This window comes from Lissotriton vulgaris, chromosome 11 (genome assembly GCF_964263255.1).
Source record: "Lissotriton vulgaris chromosome 11, aLisVul1.2, whole genome shotgun sequence".
Taxonomy (NCBI): Eukaryota; Metazoa; Chordata; class Amphibia; order Caudata; family Salamandridae; genus Lissotriton; species Lissotriton vulgaris.
This window is the reverse complement of record NC_141699.1, coordinates 1070645398-1070669748: the sequence shown is the minus strand read 5'-3', so window position 1 is coordinate 1070669748 and position 24351 is coordinate 1070645398. Positions and strand designations below refer to the sequence as shown.

Here is a 24351-nt window from a genome sequence, read left to right as displayed (position 1 = left end):
GACATGCGATGTAAAGGATGTTGCGATGTAATGACTGCTATGTAAGGGTAGTGCGATGTAATGACTGCATCGTAAAGGTTATTTCCCCCTGGCATTTGAGCGAATTGACTTCCATGGTGAGACCACAAACCAAAAGAGACCTGTGCTCTCAGGACAAGAACGCATAACTTATATGTATAGCCAGCCCACTTAATCGTCTACTACAGCCAGGTCTTGCCGTCCTTCCAGGCAGGTCTTGGCGGCAAGGTAGGAAAAGGGTCTTCCTCGCCGCCAAGACCTGGAACACCATACCATTCCGCCCCCCCCCCCCCCCCCCCCCCCATTTCAGGCAATCCCCATCGCTGTCCCAGTGCAGGAAGGACCTCAAGGCCTGGCTCTTCTAATAAACCCAGCGCCCAGACAGATCTGCAGCCCCCACACCCCCAGCGCCTTGAGACCCTTGCGGGTGAGTAGCACGCTTTACAAACCCCTGGTTGATTAACTGAAACATCATCATTGGAAACAGAGAATCTTGCACTATATAAAACACTGTAACACAACATAGCATAACATAACAATATGACTTAAAACTTGGGCAAAATCTCAAATTTCACGGTAAGCAAAATTTCTCAAAGTTTCTTGTTATGCCTACAGACAAATTTAATACCACCACTGGGTTGGGGCTAACAACAGTAAGGCCAAGCCTCAATAAACTACACAACTGTTTAGTTGTGTAGTACAGACAAAACTGGCATGCCCTGCGCTCTGCCTTTCCCAGGGGCTCTTCCCCCCCTGAGTCCTCTCCACTGGAAAGCAGAATACTAGATGGGTATCTCCCGGAGAAATCCATCTCTCTTATTTATAACAAATTAATACACAACCTGGAGAACCCTCTCACACAGCTTCGACAAAAAAGGATGGCGGACGGTATTGAGCTGGACGACGCAGACTGGCAGGAGGCTGTGTCCTCTCCTAGGGTGGTGGCTATCCTCGCTAGACTGCGACTGGTTCTACTAAAAATACTACACAGATTATACATGATGGGACCTAGATTAGTATTGATGGGAAGGGCATCCATGGTAGGCTGTCGTAGGGGGTGTGGGCACCTTCCTTCACATCATCTGGGAGTGCTAACTTGTCCAGACATACTGGAGCGCGATCTATAGAGTGGTGGGGAATGTCATGGGAATCCCCTTGCTTCCAGAGGCACGCAGGTGTTTGCTCAATATATGGGAACCTACTGATTTGAATGTGAGCCAAACGCCACGGGCCACTCTTTGCTTTATGATCACAAAACGGAACATAGACCAAGCTTGGGGGACAGCCGCTCCTCTCGCGCTAAAAGATTGGAAGATGTATGTATACTTGTAAAGCGCATTATCACCTTTCAGGCATCCTGGCGCTGTATACCGCTGTGGAACCCTTCCTGGCTTTCCCTGTGAGATGCCCCCTACTGGGCACCCCCAAGGTGAAGCCAGGCATCCCAGCGCTTTCAAGTCCGTTGTGGACATTAAGCAAGTTATTGCCCAGAGTTGCAGAGTGGGACCCATGATTAGAGTAGGCACCGAGGCGAGAATTATCGAGTCCGTGGACATTGAGCCCAAGACCCTGTCGCGTCAGGAATTGAACCCTGGTCCCGGGCCAGACCTCTGCATCAGGGTTTGCCGCCTCTAACCAGTGAGCCACACTTCTAGACTAGATCAACATGTACTGGTGCATGTTTTATGAAAAAACAGTCTATGTGGCCCGGGGATGCCCCAAGAAATGGACCCGGATATGGGGACCCTGGAACCACTACAGAGGTGATATCTGTACCCCGCCACTGCACGCAGATTCGGAAGACATGCCTTCGCCTTTATTGGCCTCATAGTGTACAAAGTGCTATGTCACTGTTAACTTTGTATGTGTCGGTATTGAAATATATACATCAGTGTAATGTGCCATATTTTATTTGAAGTCGATGACTGTTAATAAAAAGATTTTTTTTTTTAAGTTTCTTGTTATGCAATGTTGTCTAGGATCCACATTGTGTAAAAACAATCTTGCAAGATACCAGTGGGTGACTGGCTCCCACAAAACCTTTACTGCTCCAACCAGTTTCCCGACGTATATACCCAAGTTCTGAAAACTATGCAAGATATTACAAACAGCATTACATTATAAAAGTGTCACTTCATGTAATTTCGCAACATTTTCATGCTTTTTAAAAAAAAATGTGCAAACAAAAAATGTACAATTTTGGCCACCTCTGTATTATGAATGCATGTCAGAGAATTGCTGTCATATTACACACCTGCTCAGTGGTTTAGTAACCTGTCATCATACAAAGAAATCTGCTCCCCAGCACAGTAAGCAAAGATATACTCACCCTATATAGGCCTGCCCAACTTTTTGTTGTAAAACGGGGACTAGGCACAGGTTATTACCAAGAAAAAGTTAGATAAATATATACTTTATTGTACAGTGGAAGGAAACAAGGGGCAGGGGCACTTATAAAGCGCAGTGCACACCAAACAGCATCTTGGCACTAGAGAGATGCACAAAAAGGTGAAACGTAAAGATGAGAAAGCACATATATAGCTATTAAGCACATCAATACGTCTTGAGTCCTTTTAAAGGAAAGTGTAATGATCAGGAATAGACTGCAGAGTTGCGGGGGGAAGGTTCATAATTTTGCAGTAATCACTGAGAAAGTTCTAACTACATAGGTAGTTGTTCTGTCTTGGAAGATCAAAACCAAGGAAAGAAGCGGCCTGTTTGGGATATATTTTTTGATGCGGATCTTAAGAGCAGGGGCTTCCTCTCCTTGTTAAGCCTTGTGAACCAGGAATGGTGACTAAAACTGGTTTCTCTGGTTTACAGGCAGCCAGTGTAATTTTCATCAACACTTTGTAATACGGGCAAACTAGTGCATTCCAGAATCTAACTTCACACAGGATTCTGGAACAGTTGCAATTGATGTATTAGTTTACCAGGCAAACCCAAGTCAAACCATTAGCACAATCAAACATTGAATTAATTGCAGCAGCTACTACTAAGGGCCTGTACGTAGGTGCGATCACTTTCCATGATTATCTAGGATGATTACAACAAGAACATTTCACTGAGTTAATGTGAGTCTCAAGTTATAGTTTCTCATCCAACTTAAAGATAAAGCCCTTCTATACCACTGGTGGGGTGGGAGGATATTCAAGTACCTTGTAAAAGGTATCATGAGTACCAAGGGCACTGTGGCCAGCGAAGGCCTCTAAGGGCTGCAGAACACATTGTGCCACCCTTAGAGGTCCTGTACCTTAATACACACACACACACACACACACTGCCATTGCAGGCTGCGTGTTTTGGTGCAGAGAAAAGTGAAGAATCGACATGCCACATATAGATGTGTGCCATGTTTGCAACCCACTGCCTATGGTATAGGTAAGACACCCCTCTAGCTGGGTGCACTATACCACTGGTGAGGGTACAGGCGCATGAGCCCTGTACCCCTACAGTGTCTAAGTCCATTCTTAGACATTGTAAGTGCAGTAATGCCATGAAGAGTATATGGGTTGGGTGTTTGTCATAACGAACTACACAGCACCATAATGGCTTTATTGAATTCTGGGAAGTTTGGTAGCAAACGTCTCAGCATAAATAACCCACACTGATGCCAGTGTGGGATGTATTATACCATGCATTAAGGGGGCATCTTAGAGATGCCCCATGAAAAAAGAACAGTCTCTGATGGGTTCCCTGACTGGAAAAAAACAGCCTGCCACTACGAGACATGTTTCTGGACCCCCTCGGGTGGGAGCCTTTGCTCCCTGAGCCTAGAAACAAAGCCTTTCCTGGGTGGGGTGGTCACACCTCTACCAGGTCAGGATGAGGCCATCTGTGGCAAGGGAGCTTCAAAGGCCTGCAGCCTTTGTTATGCGACCCCCAGCCCCTTCTGCTAACAGAGCATGCCCCCTTCCTGTCTAACCCCCTTTTCGGCAGGAGGATAGACGGGAAAAATTAGAACAGCCCAGAAGGTGTGCCCACCTCTGCCAACCCACCCCTCGTGTGAAGGAGGTGAGGTGAAGCCCACTCTTCAGTGACCGCAATCTTCCTGATCACCACTAATTCCTTTACTATTCACAGCTTCTTTTGTGTTTTCCACATTGGGAGTCACACGAGTAGCACATGATATATTCCACCACTCCCCATTCTCCAACCGAATGGCAGACCCTGATGTTCTGATAACTCAAAGTGGCTCTACAAATTTAGATGCACCTGCACAATTTCTAGGAAGTCTGATCTTACAAAATCCTCTACATTTATCTTTGTCTGAGTCACAGCCTTTCTTTGATCGTAATATCTCTTCATTTTAAGTTGTTTACTAACTACTGCATCTAGTACAATATTTTTCATACTCTGAACACTTTCAACACTAGTACATTTTGGTTTGACGGCAGGATGTGTACTCAACTTAGTTACAGGCACTATTCCACTTAACAATTCAAATGGTGTGACACCGTAGCACTGTGAGAGGTTGTATGGTTGGACCTTCAACAATCCTGCAAAGTCTCTCTCACAGGTATCATTTCTCAAAGCCAGCCGAACAGCTTTCTTAATGATGCAGTTAGCTCGCTCAACTTGACCATTTCCTTGGGGATGATATAAGGATGACTCACAATGACTGATTCCTGAAGGATGTAAAAATGTTTTCATTTTCATTGACAAGAACTGAGACACTTTGTCACTTACAATACTATGTAGTATGCCTTCCCCGGCAAAAATTGTTTTAAGAAACTTTATGAAATTGCTTGACGTGGGATTATCCATAAACTGTAAGTCAATCTATTTACTGTAATAATCAATACACACAACAGCAAATTTCATTAAATTTGGCCATGTGTACACTGGACCAATAAAATCGATCCTGATTTAATGCTATGGTCCTTCAGGGGTTAGGAGATACGACCGTGTGCACGTAGTTTTATTGGCATCTCGACAAACATAGCAATTTTGCACCAATCTCTCAACATCACGGTCCACATACGGCCTCCATGACTCAGACCCTAATCTTTTTGTTTGTTCCTGTGAATCCCATATGACCCTCTGGGCAAATCTGATAAGCTTGTCTTTGGCATTTGATGAAGGTACCAGTTTATCATTTCTCATAAGGAGGGTTCATAGAAGCGTGAATTCGTCATCCACTTTCCAATATGGTCTCATTTCTCAAATAATTTACTTTTCAGAACTGAAGAACCACTGAAATTTCCCACTTATAGTTTAGTGAGCTAACTATAACTTGTGCCCCCATAATGCACTGCTTATTACCGCCCCTAACTGTAATGCCATTATCATAACCTTTGTTTTAGACTTGGCTAAAGCTGTCTGTAAGCCAGACCAAAAAAAAGCAATTGCTCTTTTTTACTGCACGGGTACACAGGCCCCAGGGGCCTCACCTGCTAATGGTACAATAACAGCAATAGGAGAAAGGTCTGAGTATCAGAATAACACACCCTCAAAGCCCACGAGACCGGAAACGGAACTGTAGCCTCAGAGAAGGTGATACAGATCGGGTGCTGGGAGGAAAGCATGCCCCCCCCCCCCACCCCCCATCGGACCCCGGCTCGGGGGGCTCGGTGTCCACCTGCACGCAGGCAGATAACAGCCCGAGGTGTGGAGAGAGGGCTGAGGTGTGACTGTCTCACCTGTGCCTCGGCGGAAACATCTCTGCCAGCTGTGCCCAGCGGTGCCCAGCGGCCCCCGCCCAGACCACACTTCTAATGGCAAGACTTACCAGTGTCAGGAGTGTTAATGCGGGCCCCAGGGAGGGTGCCGGGCAGGCAGGCCTCTGTGGCCCCTAGAGAGGGGGAGGGGGGGGCAATGAGAGAGCCGGAGGAGAGACGTCCAGGAGAGACCTTAAAAAGAGACCGCCAGGCGCACAGGTGGAGAACAGAGGAGGCAGGGGGAGAACAGAGTAGGGGAGGGGGTGTGCGGTGAGAGGAGGAGAGAGGATAGAAAGAGAGAGGGGCAGAGAGAAGAAGAGAACGGAAAACGGAGGAAAGAAAGGGGAGAAAGAGCAGTGAGACGGGAAAGAGTGAGGGGGGAGAGAAGGAGAAACTGGGAATCGAGAGAGAGAGAGAAGAGATGGCGAGACAGAGGGAACGGGGAGAGAAAGATCTGTGAAATAGGGGAGAGGGAGAGACACATGGAAGAGGGACTGCAGCAAAAAGAACGGGAGAGAAGAGAGCGCTGGAGCTATGGAAGCCGTGGAACCCCCGGGAGGGATATAAGATCATGTATTCAATAAAAAGTGAGTGAGGGAAGGGGCGAGTGAAGCAAGGAAGAGAAGAGAAGAAGTGAGAGGCGGGGGGACAAAGGGACAGCGGAAAGAGAGGCCGAGGAAACAGAAAAACCAGAAAGCAAGGGGGGATATTTAGGGATGACAGAAGGGGGCGATTGGAGGGACAGTATTCTCAGACGGTACAATAAAGGAAAAGAGACAGTGTGAAATATAAATAAACAAGAAATAAAATAAAGGGAGAAACGGGGGAAATGTGGGGGGGGGGTAGAAAAAGTTGAGAGCGGTAGAGTGAAAAGGGAAATGCAGTAAAGGTGGGACGAAAGACGACAAAAAAGAGACAGGTGACAGCTAATTAGATAGAATGAGGAGTGTTTGATGTCTATGAGAAGGAGAGAAGAAAGAGGGAGAGCGAGAAAGAAAACGCCAGGGGGAAGAGAAAGAGAAAAAGACAGCAACAGTGAGAAAATAGTTACTGTGGAAAAGAATAGAAAGAGGCGCAAATAGAAGAAGATTTAGAAAGTGGAAAAAACGGAGCGATGGAGCAGAAAGAGAACAATGCGCCAAGGGAAGGGAGAGACTAAAATCAACTAAAGGAGAGAAGAAAAAGAACAAGAAAAACAGACCGAGTCATAGGAAAATGGAGAGGGGCCAAAGGAAGTTACAGAGAAAACAAATAAGGTGAAAGAAAGGTCTGGGAGAGGAGACAACACTGGCACAGAGACATCCTGTGAGAGCAGAGGCCGAGACAGAGACAGATCAGACAGGCAAGGAAGGGAGCGAAGAAGGGACGCCTCAGACTATGGACGCCAAGAAGCAGTTCTACTTTGCCCTGTGGGGCGCACTGATTCAAGGTTTGTGGTGTGTCTGCTGTGTGTGAGTGTGTGTGTGTTCACATATACCTAGGGTCATGGGTACTTGCAAACCTTTTCGGAGGGGGTCAAAGTATATAGTCTACAGCTTGACTGGGGGCTGCATTGATGCCAGCAGGGGGGAGCCTGAGGAAGGGTGGAGGGTGGTAGGAAGGTGGTGAGAGGGTGGTGTAAGATGCACATAGGGGAAGCGAAGCATGTAGACGGGGTAGACAGTGAGTCCTAGAGTTACCTTGTGAGTTTCATTCCATACTGGTGTGCACATTAAGCCTGTAATGTCTAGAAGAGTCATAGATATGACATTACTGTGTTGTGCTGTGTTTTAGCTGCAGCTCTATGATCCTTTTGCTGGTCGCTTAATCCCGGCTTTACCACTTTGGCAATATAGCTGCTTGTGAATTTGGGCAAGTTCCACTGCACAGTGGCATTCCTTTGGTGAGAGTGGCCCTGAGTCGTACCTGTCCCAACCACTCACACTTCATTTGTTGTGTCATGAGTAAGATGGAAACTATGGAACTAGAAGACAATGGGGCAGATTTACAAGCCCCTTGCGCCGCTTTTACGCCGCCGGTGCGTCACTTTTGTGACGCAGCAGCGCTGCAAAACATATGCCATGGTGCGGGGTATTTACAACGTGACGCATCTCCCAGAAGCGTCACGTTGTAAAGCCCTGCACCAGAAGAGGTGTACCGTGGCAGGGGGAGGCGTTCCGGCACAGGAACGCCTCCCAAAAGTGGCTGAGTGAAATTTACAAGATTTCACTCAGTCACTTTTGGGCCCATGCTGCGTCAAAACCCTGCGCCTGCTTGAAGCAGGCGTAAGGATTGATGCAGCATTGTGCACATAGGGCCCCCCTGATCATTGCTGGAGCTGCGTCGCGCTTGCGACGCAACTCCAGCAATGCGCCGCTTTTACGGCACAGATGCGTCACGCATCTTTGCCGTTTTTGCCCCATGGTGCGCCGCATTGTAAATGCGGCACAATTACTGGCGCATCCCTGCTGATATGCCAGGATGCGCCAGTAATTGTAAATCTGCCCCATGGTTTTTTTTATTAATCAGTGGTGACAAACTGTGTGCTCCTATGTAATCATTTGTTGAACATATGTCTCTGCTCCATTTTTGATAGGAGCTAGGAAAGACTTAAATCAAACTAAACTCTGGCAGTGAGTAAGTGACAACATACCAGAGCTTTAACCCAATAATCGTTTGATTTTACCCCTGGGGAGAGGACACCCAGTCTCCTAACCTTCTCTCTAAAATATGGTGCAGTCAGAAAGTTATGAATCTTGAACCAAGGAGTCCTGCACCAGTGGGGTTCTTTGTCCTGTGTCACCAAATTGTTTGATGATAGACAAATCATATCCTTCCAACGTCTTTGTCCCCTTAATTGCAATTATGTGATGGAGCCACTGAAGGTTTAAGTCAAGCTCGAGCCAGACCCCGGGCTCTGGCTGCGCTCAAAGTTCTCTTGGAACCTGGAGCCCAACGTGAACTGAGCTTTCATGCGGCCTCTGTCTGCCAGCCACGCTCTAACCTCATGTACCAAGAATTAAAGACAAAGCACCAACTTTTAGTGCAATATGAGAGAGTTCAAGAGATACCCTTCTACCTGCTAAACAGCACAATGTGAAACCAGAAAACCTAGGATCAATCCCGGCTTCCCACTGGTCTAAACTGTGTGATCCCAAGCAATTGTTTTGCTTCATTTTGATTCCTTTTCCTTCATTATCACATTTGAGAAGACCTTGAAATTACTTGTGTTTAGGATGTGCAATGTGCAAAACATTATTTTGTGTTAGATATAATAAACCATAATGTTCCAGGATTTATAACACCCTAAGCCATGCAGAGCGGGCACGAGACTTGATTCACTATGGCATTGTTGTAATGGCGGGGAGGCATGAACTGCCTACGTTCATGTTTGAAAACTATAATTTCTAATAAATTCCTTTCAATACAGTGATGTAATCTGATGTGTACCAGCACAGAGACCCTGATCAACTCCTGACTAGCGCCTCCCCTCGGATTACCTAGTCACCGCTCCTAGAAACCTGGGGCCTCATTTATGAGGCTGTGCGTCACTTGTGTGAAGTAGTATGGCTCACTGGTTAGAGGCGGCAGACCCGAGAGCAGAGGACGGCCCGGGACCAGGGTTCGATTCCCGGCGCGGCAGGTTTTTGGACCAGGGTCAGCGGACTCGATAATTCTCTCGCCTCAGTGCCCACTCTGATCAGCGTTCACACTCGGCAACTCTGGGCATTAGCTTGCCTCATCTTCACTAACGGCCCCACCAGACCGCCGGGGATGCCTGGTCTCACCCTGGAGATACCCATTAAGGGACCATCTCTCAGGGAAGCCAGGAAGGGTTTTGCAGCGGTCGAAGCGCCTTGGGACCTTACGGGTAAGTAGTGCGCTATATAAATGCCTATACACTTTTACGCCGCCGGTGCGTCACTTTTTGTGACGCACCAGTGGCGTAAAAAATGCGCCTTGTTGCGCCATATTTACAAAGTGACGCATCTAGGTAATGCGTCACTTTGTAAACCCTGCGCCACATTATACCTGCGCCAGGTATAATGTATGCAAGGGGGCGTATTGACGCAAGGAAGGGTCATAGAATTGACGCAGTGAAATCTATGAGATTTCACTGCAACTCTTTTAGGACACCGTTGCGTCAAAATCTTGCGCCTGCCTCACAGCAGGCGTAAGACTGACGCAGGCCCTTTCACATGGGGCTTGCCCCATGTGAAAGGATGCATTGCTGGAGTTGCGTCACTTTTGTGACACACTCAAGCAATGCGTCACTTTTGTGCTTACAGATACGTCAGAAATACTGACGTATCTGTAACTCCTTGCGACATGATGCGTCATACATTAAATATGACGCATCAGGAATGTCGCAAGGAGTGCGCACTGAGAAGTGACGTATCGCTGCTTTCACGCAGCGATGCGTCATTTCTCATAAATGAGGCCCCTGGGGACTTGTTCTCGAGTAACTATAATATGCTAACTGTACATACGTGTCCGCTATCCTTTATATATCCTGCACCCGCCCCTCTTTATCTTTTGTATATTATCGTGATTCCAAGCGTATTGTACATTGTTATGATTCCTGCAAAGCGCTCTGATACCACAACGGGTCAAGTTTGCGCTCTATAAAACACAAAATAAAGAAATGAAAAATGTACTAAAAAAATGCTTCTGCGTGTTAATGAAATGCACTTTTTTGAATTTTGAAGAGACAAGCTCATATTTTTACATGTTTGTTACAAGATTCTCTTTAAAAATAAAGGTGTTCCCAAAGAGAAGGTGTGCAGGGCAACTTGTTCGCTTATTTTCCTTTAATTCAGTAAACTGTAAATAAATGACGCTCTTTAATATCTTTCTAAATGTTAGTGCTCAGTCAAGGAAACAGGGGCCCACTGCAGCTGTTGACGATGGGGGGGGGAGGCATGTTAAGGTCAGGAGGGCCGCTAAAGCCACCCTCCAACTGCCCCTGGCTATTTCCAAAGTCAATGGTGGTTTCACAGTTACCAGCGCTGCCAAAAAAGGTGGTATGCATTGTATATTGTCAGTTGTGTCTGTTCTCACACGTTGCATCACCTAAGCGCAGCGCTATGCGATGCGCCGTGACTGGAGCACATCTCCCAACCTCATGCACCTCACCAAATACCCTTTCAACCCTGCACTCAAAAAGGGCGCAGAGGGGCACAAACAGACGCAATCTGCAGCCACTTCCGGGGAATAGAGAGCTATATAAATGCCGCAATACAATACAAGTTCAAGTATATTTTCTTGTAAAGGAAGGGGGGGGGGGGGGCAGGCACACCACGAGAGGGTGGCTGATTTCCAGCTCTGAGGGCAGGGTATTGCTGCTTCCTAGGTGTGTGCAGATTTTTTTAGCAAATATGTTGTAGACTTCACATAGATTTCTTTAGGTTAATGCAGAGTCTATTTTTTTGCCGTTTTATGTAGAACTAGCAGCCCGTCCGACCTTGTCCGGGAGCATTCAGGGTTCCCCTACCCCTGCCTCCCCCGACATTGCCCAGCAGCCCGTGCCCCCGCCGGCCCCGTCCCCCGCCTGCCCCGACATTGCCTTTCCTCAGCCGATCTGTTTTCCCGCCTGTCCCGACCCCCGCCTGTCCTGAGTCAATGGAGGTCGGACAAAATGTTCCACCCGTCACCTTGTTAGTCCCCGTCCCCCGCCTGCCCCGACCTCCGTCTGCCCCGACATTGCCTTTCCTCAGCCGATCTGTTTTCCCGCCTGGCCCGACCCCCGCCTGTCCTGAGTCAATGGAGGTCGGACAGTGGTACGTGGAAAATGTTCCACCCGTCACCTTGTTAGTCCCTGTCCCCCGCCTGCCCCGACCCCCGCCTGCCCGACATTGCCTTTCCTCAGCCGATCTGTTCTGTTGTAACTCCCCGTGGACAGTAGTACGTGCAAAATGTTCCACCCGTCACCTTGTTAGTCCTCGTCCCCCGCCTGCCCCGACCCCTGCCTGCCCCGACATTGCCTTTCCTCAGCCGATCTGTTGTGTTGTAACTCCCCGTCCCCCGCCTGGCCCGACACCCGCCTGCCCCGACATTGTCCCCGGAGCCTTACCTCAGCCGCCGCTCCTCAGTTCACCGCTCCTCGCCGCTCTGCTCCTCATCGCCTGTCTGCCGTCGCTCCTCCCCCGCGCCATGTCCGCCTCTCCGCTGCTCGCACCGCCACTGGCCTGTCCGCTGCTCCTCACATCACCGCTCATCCCCGGCGCCATGTCCGCCGCTCCTCGGACGCCGCTCCTCCCTGTGCTCCTGACGTGAGCACGTACGTCGCGGCCGGCGCTACTTTGGAGGGACTACTTTTTTTTTAAAATATAAAGTTTGTAAATAACGTTTATTTTTTATATTTATATAGCCTATAACCATCTACACACCCTGACGATTTCAACGGTGTATCGGGTGTGTAGATTGGCGCCGTGGTTCCAGAGTTTACCCGCCTCAAAGCCTGAAAGTTCTTACTTTATTATAGTAGTATAGATAAACTTGATCTAAGGGCATCAGAGCACCAGATGACACTACACTACACAGTTTTCAAAGATCTGGGAGATTAAGCGTTTTGCCCAGAATCACACCTTGTTGAGCCGACGCTGGGAGTGGAACCGTGTGCTCCAGGGCCAAAGTCGGCAGCTCAGGCCTAGACCAAATCTCCTCCCTAGAGTTTCTGTTAATGAGGCATAACAGAGCTGGCACTTCACCAACATGGCTTGGCTTTTTGTTCTAGAAATTGATCACACCTGTAAACAGCAAACTGATACTTTGATGTTTCTGTCTGAGGGCGGCTCCTCCACGTGGGCGGAGGAGCGTTGCCCCACTGATTTCTCGCACTGCAAGAAGGATAAACATAAAATGCAGTGGTTAATTTGTAAAATAAAAAGTGCCGGGGCTCTCCTCAGGAGGAAGCGCTAACAGGAGAAATAAGCTGGTGCAAACTGCCTCCTGACAAGAGCCCCAGCACTTATTCTGGAGAGGACTGGTCCTAATGGCTAGAGCTGTCGATTTCGGAGCTGGAAAACCGGGTTCGAGTCTTGGCGTGGCTCAAAATGCTGTGATTATGAGGAAAATTGCCTGCTTTCCAAATGAGTGGGTCCTTAATTGGTGCCTTAAGCACCGGTGCTGAGGATTAGGTGCTGGTGCTGAGCACCTCAAAGCCCCTGCTCAAATTAAGCACTGATAAAATTGTATTTTAAATACAATTTTATGTTTTTGCTTCTTGCTCTGTGAGAAAGCAGAAGACAGGGTTTGGTTGGAGGCAGGCAGGTGGGCTTTCCTGCTCTAGGCAGGGGAGGAGTGGCTTGCCCACTGTTGCGGGCGCTGACTGTTCAGGCCGACCAAACCAGTCATGCACCCTCTGCATTTTCTCTATGTAAGCTGCATGTAGCCTACATGGAGATAAATGGCCTACCCATAGATGCCTGTGGGGTCAGCGTCCTAGACAATCACAATGCTGCCATTGCTGCATTGTGATTGGCTTAGGGGAGGAGAGGGAGGCTGCCTGCTTCCTGTAGAAGCAGAGAGAGGAGACGCGACACAGGACCAGAGGCCAAGGTAAGTTAAATTATTATTATTTTTTTTAATTAACCCCCCTGCCTGCTCGACCCTCCCAGCGAGTCATGCCAGCCACAACTGTTCTGTAACCCCTCCCCGACCTCCTAACTTTAGTCATCACCTGGGGCCGTTTTATAGAAGCCCTCACGGGATGCAACGGGCATTTGTGTACACTTTGCTCACCCACGGGGCACTATGGCATTACAGCAGGGGCCGCATACTCTTGTGCGTCCCCTTTTGTAATACTGAAAGCGTTGACGTACATAAAGCCCAGCTTTCTCAACAGTGCTTTCTCTCATTTGCACGGGGGTGTGGCTCTCTCATTTGCATGGGGGGGGGATTTGCATGGGGGGGGGCGTGCCCCCATGCAAATGAGTGAATTCCTTTGCCTCTGAGCCCGCACCTACTTATAGATGCAATCGCAGAGGCAAACAAGCTCTCAGGAGGCGCCCCTTTATTGTATCCCTCTGGGGGGCCATACCCTTGCTTTTGACAGGATGGCACAACTTTGGCACATTAAGTAACACTATCATAGGGCCCGATTCACAGAACTAACTTGAGAAAATCCTAAACTCAACTACTTTTGGTATGCACAGAAGTTAGGATTTTGTCTTAAGTTTGTCTTAAGACAGACTTAAGACAAAATCCTAACTTAAGTTTGTCTTAAGTCTGTCTTAAGTCTGTCTTAAGACAAACCCAAGACAAAATCCTAACTTAAGTTTGTCTTAAGTCTGTCTTAAGTCTGTCTTAAGACAAACACAAGACAAAATCCTAACTTCAGTGAATACCAAAAGTAGTACGTTTAGGATTTTGTCTTAAGTTAGTTCTGTGAATCGGGCCCTCAATTTTTAGAATTAATAGTACTTTCAGTCACTTATCACAAATACCCAGCAATTTTATATTTTGCTGTGTACAGGGAACCCACGGTACAGGGTTGGATTGTATAGGCAAATACGCATGTTCTGTCAAACGTGCATCATTTGGGATATACTGCACTGGAAGAAAAGAGAGCAGTAAATTGATGAAATACTGACATAGGAATACAAATGATAGTAGCATACTTTCCGAAGACCTCCAAGAGGAAAGCAAGACTAGGGTCTCGGAGATAAGGTCACTTCACGATTTAATGCAAGTCTATCGAATCTAGCTGTACCTGGAATTTGTATAACAGTGTTACAAGGAAAAGAAAATTACATTAAAAATGGCGCTCAGATCCCTGTGAAATCACAGAAGTAAAGGTTCTGGCATTCTTCCTAGAATGGCTGGAAGAAAGGAGAATAGGTCCAAGCTATTGGAGAGTGCACCCCGGGAAATGAGACCAAAGGCAGCGTGTTGTTCCTGGGTACTCTCTCAATCTGCACACCATAACAGAGAGTCCGGTTTAGCCCTAAATACTGTGCTGGTTCATCAGGCATTGTGTTGAAGGGACCAGCCAAAGATGCAGGCACCCTCACAGTCTTGTTGGGTTTAAATGTGTTGATTGATTTTCCAGGTGGAAAGATGGATTGTGGTTGGATGAGTGGGTGGGGTTGATGCTTAGACAGGATGGATGGATAGATGGAAGGATGAACGAGATCACTAGATTTATAGATGGCAAACATTTGAGGCATGTTAGAGCAGTGCATCTAGGGACGGATATTTGAAAAAACCTGTGAGGTCAGACTGACGGGGAATGGACCGGTTGGGAGTGGCGTGCATGGAGCCCTGGGCAGGTGGGATGATGGGTATCAAGAGGGGGGTTGGCTAGTAACATGGACTGGAATGCAGGGGTGTAGTGGTGGCCTGGTGGAGAGATCGAGGAGGGGTTGGATTGGCCAAACTTACTAAATGTTACGGGTGGATGGAAGGACTGATGAATGGTGGCGGTTGTGCGCTGAATGGAGGAGCAATGTGGTGGGATGGGGAGAGAAAATCAAACGGTGGGGTTGGATGGAGAGGAGGGGGAAGCGGTGGATGGATGAGTAGTTGGATGTGTACCAAGAGGGGCGGCTTGTGGGGGTCTGTAGAGAGGGGAATGAAGAATGTGAGAGGTGGGGTTGAAGTCATGCCAGGGTAGTTGATGAAGTGATGGGTGGGAGGGTGGAGGGAAGGGTACAGAAAGGGCAGAAGATGGAGTGAGGGGTGCAGGGGGTGATGTGGGTACATGGAGGCAGGGTGGTCGATCTTGGATGGAACCTGGGGTGATAGCGGAGAAGAGGATGGAGGGGCAAGAGTGAAAGGAAGTAATCAGAGGGAAAGGTTGGGGTGCATATGGTTGGAGGGTGGGGGTGGGGTAGTAGAGTGGAGATACACGAAGGGTTAGATGATCCGAATGTGGATTTTAAAAGAGAAGGCTACCGCAAGAGGCAGGTGGGTAGATGGGTGGTAGGAAGGACTAAGGAGTCGGTCTGTTCATCACTCTTGCAGAATGGGTGAATGAGCGTGGTGATCTAGGAGTTACACATGAACCAATGAGTTAGAAGAAACACGATGGATGGGCGGACGGAGAGAGAAGTGAAATGAGAGAAGGTGGATGGATAGCCAAATGAGGGTGGATTGGCTGAGGTGAGGTATCACAGACTTTAAGGTGGATAGGGTAAGGGTTGGATGAAATGAGAAAAAGATGGAGTGAGGCGGCTGGAAAGATGTTAACTGAAGAGTGTGGCTGGAAGTGGGTGGAAGCAGAGGGTGGAAGGAGCTGGGGCAGGTGGAGAGAGAAAGTTGGGTGGAATTTGAAGTGGACAGAAAGAAGTGTGGATGGGCAACGGGGGGATTGAAGGGTGCTTGTGGAGAAGGGTACATGGAGTGAAAGTGGGTGAAAGCTAGGTGGAAGCAGAAAGGTGTCTGAAATGATGGGTGGATAACGTAACTATGGATGTACTAGCGGGGGCGTCAGGGGTGGATAGGAGTGGCTGGATTGGTCGGGCGTCTTCCTGGTGGCATCGGAAGTGGTGTGGCACAAGTGTCATTTGGGGTTAGATTGATGGACGGGTGGGGTGATTGCTGGGTTGGCCGATTCGGATTGGATGACCTGTAGGCTGGTTCTATGGATAAATGAATGAATAGATAGATGGATGGATGGGTGGATGAAGGGGTAATGAAAGTAGAGGGCTGTCCCTTGCTGAGAATTGTCCTCTTGCAAAGAGCCTTTATAATAATACAGGTATGTCTGAGAAGGGTATTTTGTTATCCTCAAGCAAGTGCCCTGATGAGCATAGCATAGGCTTTCGAAGCATTGGTTCGGCTTTGACATTTTCTTTAAAGACAGATCTGTATTCCTATCACGTGGCCGACTTTATCTCTTGATTTATTCCACATTTTAATGAAGCGCAGCTCACCGGAGGGGTATCAGCACGCTATACATTAGAACAGCATGAGGTTGCTTGGCAACCCTCCTAGAAAGAACCACAATAAAACTATTGTAAGAAAATGAACATGAAACATCCCTAAGAACAGCAGCAGTCTCTGCAGAAATCAAGGCAGGAGAGAGTTTGCAGAATAATTCTAGGAATGGGTTAAAAGAAGATAAAAACTGGAGGTTATGAGGTGAGAAGGTTGTCAACGAGAAAAAGAAAGCACTAGGACTTTTTGTGAATTGAGCTACTTAAAGAGTAATTAACTTGGGAATTTTGATGAATTAAAGCGCTCCTTTCAGATCAAGGTTATATCAAACATATTGTGGCCTCATGACCGCTGCAACCCCGCCAGGGAAAAGTTGGTTCCTGGTGGCTGCGGTGAGGCGCCCCCACAATTCTGGAGGTCCATGAACTGCCCGACTCATAATAGAGCCCTATGTATTTGCTGGTTATGTAAAGGCTAAAGATATAACATATAGCTTATGTGCTTGCTAGTTAAATATAGACTTACTGATGAAGGCTTAAGAGAAGTATGAAATGGCTCTGCACCAGTACGGCCAGGAGTCCCGCCAAATGCTCACGGTAACCATTGACTATGTAAGAGATTCTCAGTCGTGCTCCTCATTCACGTGCTTCTCTTTCGTCTTTCTTGTATAGTTCCGGTTGTGGACTCTATGTTGACCTGCACAGGGTCACAGGCCGGACCCTCCTATGAGTCCTTGCAGGACGTCTTCAACAGGCGATCTCTCCGGCCAACGCTCAACTATCACCGTCCCACCAGCGCCAACATCTCCTTCACCATATACGCCATCCTTGGAGTGGTACGGGCGTACGTTATCAGATTACAGGGGTGGTAGGATTCATTTCCCTATCTAGTCTAGGGTGAGGGCATGGTGAGGGTTGCACTCTTATCTGGGTGATATTTCTTTAATAGACATAAATGTGCTGGTAGGAAAACGTGCTGCACTGCTGTATACTCTGAGTGGGATATTACACATTTTTAATAAGGGAGTCAGGCAAAGATGCTTGGATCACCTTTCAGAATTAATTGACTTTGTCCTTTGTAGTGTGTAAGTTGGGGCATTGATAACCTGGTTCCTTGTTTAAGGAATATTCTCTTCTACAATACTTCATTTGCACAATGATTCTCTTTCTGTCCCTTTCTCTCTTTCTCTTTCTATTGCTTCTCTCTCTGTACTTTGTCCCTATTTCTCCCTCTATTTCTCTCTCTAAGGATTCTAAGAGCTAAGAATTTATTTGGAGCATCTGAATGAGACTGGCTAGGCTGGAAGAGGTAACTCTTGGCTAGTTCAAGTCAGCCAACGGGACTCTTCATGTTGGGTATTTGTTGACATAGTTGGGCGATCCTCTCCGCCTGTAGGTTGGGATTTGACATGTGCGGGGTACTGTTTGAAAGGATGTGCAGAGCCTACTACATCCAATAGTTTGGGAGTGTGGGATGGGGAAGTTCACAAAGGTAAGGGGAGAATGCAGTGTACTTTGTGTGAACGTGGGGTGTGTGGGCATTTGTGCATTGTTCACAGATGAGTAGAAGTGTTGACTTAGAAAAGAGTTGACTTCGAAAAGAAGAGTTAAGAATAACCCTACAAACGGAGTCAGAAGGGGTCTTAGTTCTCAAGTCTATTGAAATCATTTTAGATCCTTGAGAGGCAAACCTCTTTGGTCATGAGAACTCATTAAACATTTGAAACCCCATTAAACATTTGAGGCACTATGTTTTTTTGGTAGTGTGTTAAATCTTGCCAGGCAAGAGAGCTTCTATGGATATTTTATGGCAACCACTTGGAAATCTCCAGTGTCAGTGGAAATCAGCCTATATAAGTTTATGTTATTTCTGTTTCTTATGCAGAATGAAAAGACTCAGATACTCACCACGTTCCTGTGGTTGCGACTGGTACGTCATATGTCTTTCTTCTCTATACCGGTATGTCATACATTTTCTTCACTATACCAACTTGTCATATATCTTTCTTTTCTAACCTGGTTTATCAAGCTGTTCTTCTCCAAACCGGTATATATCCCATGTCTTTCTTCTCTATATCATCATGTTATTTGTCTTTCTATATCGATATATCATGTCTTTCTGCTCTGTAATAGTATGTCTTTCTTTTCTGAAGTAGTGTGGCTCACTGGTTGGAGGCGGCAGACCCGAGAGCAGAGGACGGCCCGGGACCAGGGTTCGATTCCCAGCGCGGCAGGTTTCTGGACCAGGGTCAGCGGACTCGATAATTCTCTCGCCTCGGTGCCCACTCTGATCAGCGATCACACTCGGCAACTCTGGGCATTAGCTTGCCTCATCTTCACTAACGGCCCCACCAGACCGCCGGGGATGCCTGGTCTCACCCTGGAGATACCCATTAAGGGACCATCTCTCAGGGAAGCCAGGAAGGGTTTCGCAGCGGTCGAAGCGCCTTGGGACCCTACGGGTAAGTAGTGCGCTATATAAATGCCTATACATTTACATTCTAGAACGCTTTGTCAGAAGTCTTTTTTCTCTATCTGTACTTCTTATGTCTTTCTTCTCTGTACTGGTATCTCATATGATTTTCTTTTATATATTGGTATATCACATCTTTTGTCTCTGCAGTGGTATGTCATATGTGTTTCTTTTATATACCAATAAATCATATCTGTTCCTTCTATATACTGATATCTCATGTGTCTTTCTTTTCTGTATAAGTATATCACAAATATTTATTCTCTATTCGGAACCCCAGATGTCTTTCTTTTCTATTCCAGTATATCACATCTTTGTTTTCTATACCAGTATGCTATATGCCTTCGGCTCTATACCAATGTGGCCTGTTATTCTTTTTTATCCAGCTACATCATATAGATGTTTGTTCTCTTCATGTATATCACGTCTTTCTTTTTTAAACCACTTTGTCATATTTATTTATTTACTATAAGGGTATGTCATAGGGCCTTGCTTCTTTCTAATGATAGGTCCTGCAAATCTTTCTTTTACATGGGCCCATATTATGTTTTTTATTATTGCTACATCTTATGTCATTCTTTTCTGTACTGGTAAGTTATATGAGCTTTTGTTTCCGTAATGGTATGTCACATATGTCTTTCCTTTGTATACCGGTGTGTCATATGTTTATGTTTTCTCGACTAGTACGTAAGATCTTTCTTTTCCTTACTGGTATGTCACACGCCTGCTTTGACTCTCTTTTAAAAACGGCTATGGCATGTGTGTTTTTTCCCTATATTACTATATCATATGCCTTTTTTCTATACCCAGAATGTCATACGTCTCTCTTTTCTATTCTGGTATGTCATCTTTCTTTTCTGTTTTGGTAAACCAAGTAGATGTTTGTTTTCGATACTAGTAAAACATATGTCTTGCTTATCTCAAGTTGTATGTCATTTGTCTTCTAATTCTATAATGGCAAGTCATATGTCTTTCCTTGTGTAGCTATACATCATATATCCTTCTTTTACATACTGGTATGCATTCTTTTCCATACTGATTCATCGTGTCTTTTTTTTTTGGGATACTGATACATCATGTATTTCTTTTTTTTGTCCACCAGTACATTATATGCTTATTATTTCTATATTGGTTTATCATATGTTTTTCTATCCTTTACCATTACATGATTTTTTCCAGTCCCAGTTCATCAAAAGTCTGTGGTTTGTATACTGCTACTTTGTCATAAAACTTTCTTTTTTACACTGGTACAACATATTTCTTTATTTCATATACTGTTGTGTTTCATATGTCATATGTCTTTCTTCTCCATGCGGGTATGTCATATATCTTTTTTTCTATGCTGATACATCTTTCTTTTCTATTGCTGTCCTTCATATGTCTCCCTTTGTGTATGTCCGAGCCAGATATTGAAAAAAGGATGGCGGTAAAAAGTGATTCCAAATTGTGCATCGACGTTTTGCAGCCAATCTTTAATTTAGCGTTATGCACTGAAAGACCGTATTGCAAAATGTGTCCATTTACCTTTGGATAAGATTTCTCTTGAGATTCTTTCTCTTAAGATTGTGTTCCTGGGAGCCATTACTTGTGCTAGGAGTTTGGATAAGCTCAGGGCTTTTACGTATTCTTATTCCTTTCTTTGATTTCTGTTGGAGAATTGGATGTTGCGTCTCTCGCCTGACTTTTCTGACTTTCACCTTCATCAGTGGGGGTTCTCCCATATCCGTGTTGCTCCCTAGTTGGCAGGTGAGTGTGCTCTACATTCCTTGAATGTTGGGGTGGCTGTTAGAGGAGCATACTTTCTAAAGGGATTATGCAGTTCTTGTTGAAAGCAAGAGAGAAGGTCTCTACTACAGGTCGGACATGTCCTATGGTGTCAGCAGGGAACGCAACTCCTTAGCAGCAAGTGCCCTCACACACCCAGATGGGTGTCATGCTTCATCAAGCTTTTGCTCCATGTCGGGCGGGCACTACAGTGCCCGATGGGCACCCTCAAGGAGGCACTTTACCGGAGATCTTTTATTATGCCGTCTGTGAAGCTTGTGTGTGTGGCTAGTGGTATAGATTGGTGTAATTAGTGCATAAGTTTTAGTGCAATCTAAAAATAGGACAACAGGTCCTCTCACAAGAGACTTTTAAATAACAAAGTCCACTTGCCTATATTCTAAATAATGGTGCTGTCCACTAGAAATAATCATCTAAGACCGCAACTGGGTCAACATGTTTCAAGCCTGAGTTAGTCCCAAAAAGGATCTAGCGGCTATCGTTCAGGACCTATGTAACCTCGTCTACACAGTGATTGGGGAATCGGTATGTGAAGTCTAGGGAAGTTCCTTGTCACCTCTCTGGGTTTTGTATAGGTTTTTCTAAAATAGTTCATAAAAACGACCCTATTCAGGTATTAGTAGTGAGTTCACGAAAGAAATCGGAGCGGCACACCAATATGCACGCGTGTCCAGTGTCAATTCTCACGGGACAACCTATGCTCGCTCTGCTTCTGCGGTAGTGAGAATATACTTACAGCATGCAACAGGCTTCCATACCAAGGATTGTACATTTGTCGAATTTGGACCCGGTTTACAGGGCAAAATGCCTTCTGTCTTCACCCTTAGTAGTTGGACATAAACACCCATTCCCATGGCATATGGGCTGGCTGGAGCTGCTCTTCCAGCTCCTTTTGAGGACATTGCACAAGGCACCCATCCTTCTTGGGCTGTTGCTCTTGGAATTTCCACACTTACTGTCTGTCGAGCCCTAGTCTGCAGGTGTTGGTTAGGGTAATTTGATGCAGCTGTGCTGAGTTCAGTAAAGGAGTAAGTACTCTATATGTCAACTTATCTACGATTAAACTTTCTTCTGCATTTCATCTCAACTGGATTTCTGTGGTATATCAATGCCCTTTAATAGTGCTTCATTTATTCTCATTGGTTAGGACGGGGACGAGAAAGAGGGATGAAGTGGTAATGCTCAGATTTCTTACCGTCAGCTTCATTGCACTCATCCCTACTCTTCCTTGTCTCAGTCCTATTTGCCACCTTCCCTTCTGGGAGCATTGATCCTTACAATATACTTGCTAGTCATTTATACAAATGTTTTTCCATGAGACAGACCCTCTTGCACCTCCCGGGAGTTTTTTAAATAAGGGAATTAGGGCTTACCTGTCTCTGGACATGATTCGCCATGTATTTCCTAATTTCTTTATGATCTAAAGTCAGCTGCTCACTCCATCCAACTCGGCCACAAACCTCACTTGTCAGATCAACCTTTACTGTAGCCCTAACCCTTGAACATACTAACACAATCCTAATCATACACCTTCCCCTACCACCAGCTCTAGCCCATGCATTCCAAAACCTTTTTGTATAGTCAAATTGCTGTAGTCTACTTTTTGACTTTTCTAATGTTTTTCCTTACTTTTTTGGTATTCCCTAACTTTTTATTTCAACCATTCTGCTACATTATGTTAGTTGACTTTGTCTCCTTGTCCCAGAGTATGTCTTCCTTGTCTAGTCCCTGTCCGTGTTTAGTTGTGTTTTAGGCCAAGCATCAATACATCCCTGGTCCAGTGTTACCAAGCCTATATCTCCCGGATCTTGTGTCACTTTATATGTTTGTCCCTCTTCCGGCTCCTGTGACTTTCTGTTTCTGTTTCAGCATGTTCTGCATTAACTGTCAATGCCCCCAAGATCAGTTCCTCTCTGTCACATGGTCCATTGCTCTTTCATCCTTGGACGTGTCATTATACATTGCCACTTACACCACTGCATTTGCATTTCCCTTTGTTGCCACTTTTTACCTCTTCTTAGAAATTTTCTCTGTCCTCCCTTCAACCTTCTCTCCTGTTCCTCCGTCCCTCCTTCATTTTTAATTTCTTTCTTCTTTGCTCCTTTCCTTCCTTTCTTGCTATCTTCCTTTTGTTTTCCCTTATTTCCCCCTGACATCCCTGCTTTTTTTTAACACATACTTTATTGATTTTCACAATTAATTCAGAGACTTAGACAATACTGCTATTGTTTTGTATAAAGGGACATTTCAAAAAATGAAGCCATGAAAAGTTTCCTGCAGGGTACGTTAAGGTATTCCAGCAATAATGTATATTTGACCCTGTCAGCGCCTTAACAGCAGGTACTAGTAACATATGACTAGGTATCAATATTCATATAAATAAAGGAAAAGAAAAGGAGAGAAACAGCCTCCCCACGCCTCTTATCCCTTCCAACCCTACCCTCCACCCCACTCCTCCCTACCTGTATCACTCCATCTAAGTTGTGTGCTATGCGGGACTTAATTTAGGTATAGATGTATGGGCGTTGCGGCCTGTGCTGCTTGTAGGCAATTATAGCACTGTTCACACTGTAACTATGCATTCAGCGAGTGGCTGAATGCTGGCTCAAACATTCCAGGCATCTCACTGGAATGAGATCTCTCACAGTGTTGGACACTGACACTCCCCCCTGTCTCCTCCTCCATCCCTTTGTTTCTACTCACCTTTACCCTGTGCCTCTCTCTCTTCACTCTGCATCCTTCCCCTCTCTCTCTCTTCCAGTACTGGCATCATGAATTCCTTACCTGGGATCCCGCGGAGTGTGGAGGGGTGCAGAAGATTTCCCTGCCTGTGGAGGACCTCTGGACTCCAGATATCATTGTCTATGAGTTGTAAGTAAAATGTTTCAAGAATTCTTTCAGTAACAATATTCATAAATGTTATATTTATGTATCATATTTAGAATAGGGGTGGCATAGCACTGACCCAGCCATGTGAGCATTGGTATGAAGTAATGTGGGTGAGGGGAACCCCTAAAATTGTATACCCCCAAATATTACCTTAACAACTCGGTTATGGATCAGTTGAATCGGAGACAGTATTAAACTTTGATTTTATGAGGCAATGTGTCCCGAGTTAAGAAACCCCCAAACATATATCATAATACAATCAATTAAGGAAGGACTAACTTACTAATTGGGTTGTAGACTAGGAATAGAAATTTTAAGGATTTATTATAAAAAATTCAAGAGTGCAATACAGAGATCATAAATGCAAATACATGAGGTCATTGTTATGAAGGCTCTCAGTAAATTGTATTTTAATTGCATTTATACAGCGCTTACTACAACTGGCGAGGCATCAAGGTGCTTTTTCGGCGAGTAGCATGCTACTCCAGAACCCATAAAGGATTAGTGTTGAGTTAATATAGTGAGATATGAAAGTAATTTAAGTGTTGGATATTAGTCAGTTATTTGGATTCAGATGGATAGCGGAGGGATAGAAGAGGGAAAAAAGGTTAACATTTATATAGCGCTTGTTACCCCAAATAAACAGGGTGTTACAGAATAATGTGCA

At 45.8% G+C, this 24351-nt stretch overlaps 1 protein-coding gene across 1 annotated transcript in view; it reads left to right on the top strand.

Moving 5' to 3' along the window:
- The first annotated feature begins 6874 nt into the window (after positions 1 to 6874).
- The window catches only part of LOC147684108 (5-hydroxytryptamine receptor 3A-like), a 47049-nt gene continuing 29572 nt past the window's right edge, over positions 6875 to 24351 (top strand). The window contains exons 1-4 of the mRNA XM_086942600.1: positions 6875 to 7107; positions 17210 to 17373; positions 18423 to 18497; positions 23557 to 23666. Coding sequence (XP_086798726.1) covers positions 7056 to 7107; positions 17210 to 17373; positions 18423 to 18497; positions 23557 to 23666 — 401 coding nt within the window. The 5' untranslated portion in view covers positions 6875 to 7055. The remainder of the gene's footprint in view (positions 7108 to 17209; positions 17374 to 18422; positions 18498 to 23556; positions 23667 to 24351) is intronic.